Genomic DNA, 7,885 nt, shown 5'->3' with positions numbered 1-7,885 from the left:
AGCTGTCTCCGTTCATCCCTCTGCAGAATTATGTGTGTGCACTGTGGGGGAAACGGCACTCTTAGAAATCAAGGCTTCACACCCTCAAGGGCTCAGCTGCTGAATATGCTGACTGGACCTCAGCAGCATGAATCACTCCACGACTCAGTCCACAAACTGAATGGGGGTAAAACTGCTCCCATGGGATGAGCTGTGAGGATTCAGCATGCTAAACACACACAGTAAAGGAGGCCATAATAATGCCTGTGTTCCCCCTCTTTCACAATTGTGAATAAGAACATCTCAAAATACACCACTCTTGCAAGGTACGTCCCTTCTGCAGTGGCACTCAGAAATGGGGGGAGATTTCAACTCAAGCTTGGGCTGCATGTGGTCAATGACCATACCTGGACTCATCTGATCTACCAACAGTAGGCTCTATCTGAAGTAGTCAAACAAATACAGGCAAGGAGCTATCATATGAAAACACCAGGTCTCTTCTTTGAGCTCTTCAAAGCTGCATATGGTTTGTGATATCCAGATGCTTCCTTTGCCCAGGAGAGAAGTCTGCAGACATCTAAACCTTTTCACTTGGCAGTCAGCTGATGGTCTAGTATAACAGTAGAATAAGCAACAAAGTCATGTCCATTTAACATGCACACAGTCAAAAACAGCTCAACCTACCAGCAATTTCCACGATGTCACCAGGCACAATGTCTCTGGCCTTGATCCTCTGCACAGTTTTTCGGTCCTGTCGGTACACTTTCCCCATCTCAGGCTCATACTCCTTAAGAGCCTCAATGGCATCCTCAGCATTGCGCTCCTGGTGAGGTGAAATGAGATTCTGTGCCAACATTTCCAAGTTGCTCTGAGATACGTTGATAATATCACATGAACTATGATACCCCTTTGAAGAGGTGGTGGCTATTCTATGATGGATAGGTACTCTAACAAGTTTTGGTTGGGGACATTTAGGTGTTAAAAACATGAACATGGAAATATAAATCATCATTTTCTGCCTCTTGACATGCTCTAATTTTATCTTTCATCAGCATCTTCATCTGTCATCAGTGACAAAAACACAACACCCAGAGCAGACTGCCCACACAGTTTTAAATGAATAAGCTGCCTCATACATAAGCAACTTACAGGAAGACTGCTGATGGCAAGTGGCAGACTGTTCCTTTTCAAATGAAGCATCTTTGAGACAAAAACTGACAAAAAAGTTTTCCTACAGTGCCAGGGAAGTTTAACAAATGTTAGCAGGCTGCTACACAGATACATTTACATTAGTACTGTGCATACTTCCTAAAGTACTGTCACTGTCTCACAGTCTACACCTATATCCTACATCCACTGGAACACCCGCAGCCATTTCCAGTAATAGCTGCCTTTCAGACTGACATATACACTTTGCTGCCCATTCATTAGGCTCACCTGATATACAATCCAAAATACAACCTAAAGTCTGCACCAGAGAAGTGTTGGTTCAACCTTGCACCGAATTAGACTGCACTGAAAGCATAGTCAATTTGATGAAAGTAAGATATCTTGTTTTCAAAGTTGAAATAGGCTCACACTGACAACCAATAGCTTTCCATTCAGTGCTAAGTTCAGGTAATCCCAGCTGGTTACCTTAAAGTGTTATCCTTAAGTGTCTGTTTATACTGGTGAAGTTAACAATTAACATGTACACCCATTCACAGAAAATCCATCATTCTGCAGTTTGATGAAATGCATGGAATCTGTTGAATAAAAACTAAAATAGAAAAATTAATTTCTCCTCCCCAGATGCAGTGGTGATACAGTGGGATTTAAACACAGAGACAGTTTCTCACCTGCCACACTCCGACGATGGCATTGGCTATGAGAATAAGTAAGATTACAAAGGGCTCCACAAAGGCTGTGATAGTCTCTTCTCCCTCCTCAAACCAGGCCAGCACCTGAAAACAGTAAGAGAAACATGACATTTAATCATTAATCAGACACGTCACAGAGTGAGCAGGTAAGGACATAAATCAAGAAACTATAGCAAAGGTTGTCCATGAAGGCTGTACAACAAAATCAGACAAATTAAGCTGTTAAATTAACAGGACAGATTTTTATCACTTCAAGAGAGATTTCTGTGACAGCATTCCAATAATGTGAAGGTTTTGCTGTTTGTCCATTGCTAGAAACTAGACATAAAGCCAGAGACTGCCAATAACTGAGAATCATCCCACACATTTCTTATATAAAACTCTGTGTACTGTGGAAAAAGAATCACGTACAGTACAGCTGTGCCTTGAACTCAACATCCTCCTGTTCTCGGAGCCCTACATTCTGGAAACATAAGAACCTTGTGAACTGTAGTCATTAACAGCTAACCACATTTCTGACGGATACCAGCAATGCTTTTATTCCATTACTGCTATTCTCCCATAGATTTCCATAATAATTTTTTTAATCTGCCAGCGCTGCACACGCCTTTTGAACTGTGGAAGAATGGGAGCGTCTTCATAAACGTTTCATTCAATAATGCAAACATGTCAGTAATCACGAAGACTCCTCTGAACACAGTCCGATCTCTGTTGAGTGGAACTATTTAAAACTTTCCTGATGCTCATTACTAATACTAAATGACTGGTCTCATCCTTGTTGCATAGTTTATACTGTTTCACTGTCAGTCCAAACAAATAGTTATTATAGTATTATAAAATACGTGATAGTATTCTGACCTGGAGTCGTTTAGCTTGTTGTCCTAAAATTATCCTGTGAGCCACAATCAATTATTAATGTCCCATAATATAATAAACTAATCAATATCGGTAAGACCTAGCTATGTTGGATGCCAAGGATATTTTAAAGAGAATGATTAAAATGGCAAGCATAATAACCCTTAGGACTGGTGTCCGTAGACAACAGGGCACTATCATGAGACCTGCTGTATGTCACAGGGCATCAGAATCTAAGAAATGTCAAATATCCATCAGGTTACACAGCACCCAATGTATTGTTTTGTCCAAACAATAGCCCAAAGAAATTCAGTGTACAATTCTATATACCAGGCAAAAGAAGAACATTCTTACAAGCTGTTACAAGAAAATGATGGACATTTCTGATCAATAAGTGATAATCATAATAGCTGACAATTACTTTTCTGTCCATCAAATAACCAAGCAATATAACTCATAGTTTCAGTCCTAATTTGCACACGACCTCATAAACAGTGTGTTTTAAAACAGGAGCAGGGTGTAGTAAAACACCAAAGCAAGCCATCCAAACAGAACTGATGAAAACCTGGAATTCAGAGATTTAATTAGGAGAAACTACTTCATTAGTTTAGGTTTTCTGGTTCTCATCTGTTTGGGTACATATCAAAGCATGGGAGTGATTCAATTTATGTAGAAGTGGGTGTGCATGTTTGTGCCATGGCAGCCCTCCCACTGAGGGGTGAGGGCCCAAATTTGGTCTTGAGTGCTGTGCTGTTCCCCTGTCAGACAGCAGACACTGACACCTCTGTATCACCTGATGGGGCACTGTACACTACATACCAGCTCGCACACCAACGCACACGCTTGCACCCAGAGGGCCTCAGTTATCTACATGTTCTTCAGACATCTGTTAATATAGTGTCCATCTCACAACGCCAAAGCTCAATTCCAGTTTTTGACCCATTACAGAAAAAAAAATCAAAACATAAAGTGCCTATTTGGCTTCAATTCTCCACAAGAACCTGCACAAAAAAAGCCGCTTTGCGCAGCTTTCTACACAATATAACAAGACATAGTACTAATGTGACATGACCATGTTAATCTGATTCAGCTTTTGAATGGGCTTGGACATGTGCCAGTGATTCAGTTACACAATAGCAGGCTACTATGAAACATTTATCTGTCTAGCAGTGAAAGTCTATGTCTCGGGTGAGACCGGCTCAAATGTCTTACTTGACATGTGGTGATAGCAACTCAATGCTGCTACTGCTGTTGTCACCATTCCTCAGATGTGCCGGCAGCCTTCTCAGCTGTTTAGCTCCTTAATATATGAGTGTAACCCCAGCCTGGTTATACAAACTGACAACATTCACACTCCTACATTATGCAATGTATAAAGTGTCCTCTGCTAATTGTTACACAGGCCTTAACAACTATCCTCTTTGCGATTTTGACTTCAATTAAGCACGCTTACCAACAGCACACACACACACACACACACACACACACACACACACACACACACACACACACACACACACACACACACACACACACACACACAAAAACTAGAAACATACTTACAAAAGATATACATGCGGCCAGAAGAAGAATTCGAACAAGCAAATCTTCAAACTGTTCAAGGACAAGCTCCCATAAAGATTTCCCTGCAGGGTAATGAGTTATTGGTTAAAAACAATCCATCACTGAAAACTGTTTGCATAAAATGACAGTGACAAGATCGGCCAAAGTAGTGATTACCTTCTTCAGCTGGTAACTCTGTGTGTGTGTGTGTGTGTGCAGAGGGGAGAGTCGACCCAGGGATGGCACAGGGAACAGATGACAAAGAAAAGGAAAGGAAAGTAAGTGGTGTATAAAGACATTTCTAGCCATATGGATACATGACAGTCTGTTCCTGTTTCTTGAAGGAGAACTGACTCCTAGGACAAGAGTGAGACACATGGGTGTTAACTTGAGAGAACTAAATCTCTGACTTACACAAGTGTCAAAACAAAACCACCAGCAGATCCCCGGCTTCATTTCAGATTCTTTAGCCATACATACGGTATAAGAGGGGAGGCCTGTCCTGCATTTATACAGTGATATAATGGATGTGCATATAGGTCTATTTAACCACCAGACTATAAATGAGATCATACTGCAATAATGTTATGCTTTTAAGAGCCCATTCAGATATCAGGTTTACAGTTCTAACTATGGAAAACTACTTCTTGAAGATTCATGGCACAATAGGAGAACTCCAGTCAATGTAAAGGTCAAAGTGATTTAAGGAGAGGGGATATACCCTCCATCACCTCCCAGGTGATATTAATATAAAAGCAGCTGTTTAGGCCTGGGACAAGAGAGATTAACTTAGGTCGGATAACGTTACTCCAACGATCCCGTGGCCGCTATTCAGTGTCAAATGCCTGCTGGATGTCCAGGCACACGGGCTGGTGTGTTGCACTTTTTCCTCAGAGAAACACACAGCAAGGTTACTTCGTTCGGCAGTGTCACCACAGTTTACGACCACTGTCAGCAATGTTATCAGTTACCATGCAGCTTTACACTGTTCAGAAATGCCCATGTTTAACAATGTTACAACGTCTTCTCGGTAATGATTAGTTTGTTACGATGTAACACATGGGGAACCCTCGAGGTCACCACTGATGACGTCAGCCAAATCGCGTTATGGAGCCGGTGTAACACCGGACGGTTTGGTGATATTCATGACCTTAGCAGCACTACTGTGCTCACTGCCCATGTTACAATGACAAGACATTTTTGTAGCCGTGATTCATTCACAGCACCGGCGTCTGTAGTGGTCTGTGGTTTGAATTGTCGTACCGTTTAGGCCCCATTTCTCTTTCTGTCGTTTCACCTCGTCCAGGGAAAGTCCTGTGCTTTCATTGACGCAAAAATAACTGTAAACTTCTTCCACACTTTTCGTGTGAGCGTTCTCCATGGTAGATCGACGGCTCCTTCCCACACAGCTCTCCCCAAAACACTGCTCTATGTACCTTCCGGCTCTTTGCAACTGTCGATACTTTCAGAGGAATGAGGAGTTTGCCAGCTGAGAGCTGTGCATCTACGCTCGGATAGCTATCGACAGCTACTGACCGCAGGTTTACGTGTCTCCTGGCCCCGTTAAGATTTTCTTCACGCGAATTACGGAGAAAATGTTGGAATAAGCCAAATTCCTCTTTCCTGTCTGGACGGCGATTACCCTAAGCGTCCTCTTATCTCCGACAATGGTGGGAAAGTGTCTGCAGTAGTGTGTTGAGAACTGTATTCACACAGTCCGGTCCAGTCGTGCTGCCGTGCCGTGCCGTGCCGTGCCGTGCCGTTCCTCGCCGTGGCGCAGCTCTCTGTGACTCCACGCATCCTGGTCGTCTGGTTTTATCAAAGCGCCTCGCTGCTGCCCTCTTCCCTGCGTCTCATGTGGACTCGTATCATTGGACGAACGATGGCCACGTTCAAACCAGGGGGGCATGAAAAACACAGGAACTAACCAGGAAATGACAAGCTGGAACACATGCTCCCATTCAAACCTTGTCTGGTCTAATTGTGTGTAAACTAGGAGGCCACAATGAATTTGCATTAATTTTAGCGTTGCCTATTGCCTATTGCCCTCCATATGCACTTCAGCGCAGTTGTCTGGACACACTGCCGTTATGTGACTGGAAAATATTGAGTGACATGAAGCCACGTATGACATAGTATGTGCTCTGACACTAAGACAGTAATTGTATGTAGGCACTATAGACTTTATAGACTCAAAGATGTCCCATGTAAGGCGGCGTCCAAGTTGCTGGAGAACCAATAGTGGTCTAAAACGGTTTCCACACAGACATATTTTTCTATGGTAGTGTTGCACATTCACAGTTATCAATTGCAATATCCTGCTTGTATAGATTCACCAACTACACTCAAGATTACAAGCATCCCATTACAGAGGCTCCATCTTGTGTTACTACCTCACAAGATTCCCATCAGCTAAGGGATAAAGACATGACAGAACCTCAGGAACCATATGCTTTGCCATAGATAATGGATAAAGCCAGACTATACCTGATTCATCAACTACATCTGCATAACAATTGTAAAGGCAGCCAATTTACTACAGAGGTGTGAGGACACTAGGTCAGCATTGTGTTCTTTGTGGGGTATCACTGTCAAATGTTTCACACGACTGGCGTGCGTCATCTGTTAACACATCTTAATAAGGCCCTAAGAAGCACAAGGTGTTGTTACAATAATAACGTGGCAGTGTCCACATCAAGCTGCCTTTTACACATGCACACTTGATCCGTTTGGCACAAGAGTGACTAGCACTGGCTGTCAACAGCAGATTAAGTTTCTGTGGGAGTGTCGGTGAAGACATTTGTTAGGAATAACAAGTTTCTGTGGGAGTGTCGGTGAAGACATTTGTTAGGAATAACACGGGGCACTCAAACCATATTCTATATGCACATAAATGTGTCATGTTACTTGCTAAAAAGGTAATCATACTTTAGGAGCTACAGTATGTTCCGTCCCACATGCAGTTTAAACTTGATGTACACAAAGTGTTGAACTGTTACATACAGTAACATATTTCATACTACTCCAGGTAAGCAAGCAAGCATAATGCTCTTAATTCACAACAAATCTGTCATTTAATTTCTATAAATAAATTGTGCTTTATGTATTCTAACATTAGTCTCAGCAGGTATTCACTGCACGTCTCATTCTGTTTTATCTCAAATAGGTGAATACACATTTATCATAATGGGGACTTTAAATGAATAGGAAACAGTTTTTTAACAGACTGATGTATTTTATATGACTATTTAATGAAACATAAGTCAAAATACATTTAATAGAAATACACAGACAACCAAAATACTGTATCTAACTATGTATGTCTTAAATGTAAAAAGTTATCTTGAAATAAAGTTCTATTATAGAAAAATGTTGGATGTGGGCAGCACGGTGGCACAGTGGTTAGCGCCAGGTTCCGGGTTCGGGCCCCACCTGGGACCTTTCTGTGTGGAGTTTGCATGTTCTCCTCGTGCTTGCGTGGGTTCTCTCCAGGTACTCCGGCTTCCTCCCACAGTCCAAAGACATGCAGCTTAGGTTGATTGGTGTCTCTAAATTGCCCATAGGAGTGCATGTGGTTGTTTGTCTATGTGTTAGCCCTGCGATGGATTGGCGACCTGTCCAGGGTGTAC

The 7,885-nt window shown here is 42.2% G+C and overlaps 1 protein-coding gene across 1 annotated transcript in view; it reads right to left on the bottom strand.

Moving 5' to 3' along the window:
- LOC109959651 (sarcoplasmic/endoplasmic reticulum calcium ATPase 2) overlaps window positions 1-6,158 on the bottom strand; it is a 29,428-nt gene extending 23,270 nt beyond the window's left edge. Inside the window, exons 1-5 of the mRNA XM_020599177.1 lie at window positions 5,520-6,158; window positions 4,434-4,451; window positions 4,257-4,339; window positions 1,818-1,922; window positions 664-802 (exon numbers count right to left, since the gene is read on the bottom strand). Coding sequence (XP_020454833.1) covers window positions 664-802; window positions 1,818-1,922; window positions 4,257-4,339; window positions 4,434-4,451; window positions 5,520-5,637 — 463 coding nt within the window. The 5' untranslated portion in view covers window positions 5,638-6,158. The remainder of the gene's footprint in view (window positions 1-663; window positions 803-1,817; window positions 1,923-4,256; window positions 4,340-4,433; window positions 4,452-5,519) is intronic.
- Between the last annotated feature and the right edge of the window lie 1,727 nt (window positions 6,159-7,885).

Source organism: Monopterus albus, unplaced genomic scaffold, assembly GCF_001952655.1.
Source record: "Monopterus albus unplaced genomic scaffold, M_albus_1.0 scaffold40.1, whole genome shotgun sequence".
In the NCBI taxonomy this organism is placed as follows: domain Eukaryota; kingdom Metazoa; phylum Chordata; class Actinopteri; order Synbranchiformes; family Synbranchidae; genus Monopterus; species Monopterus albus.
Note: the sequence above shows the minus strand (reverse complement) of the source record. Positions and strands in the feature narration are given on the sequence as shown.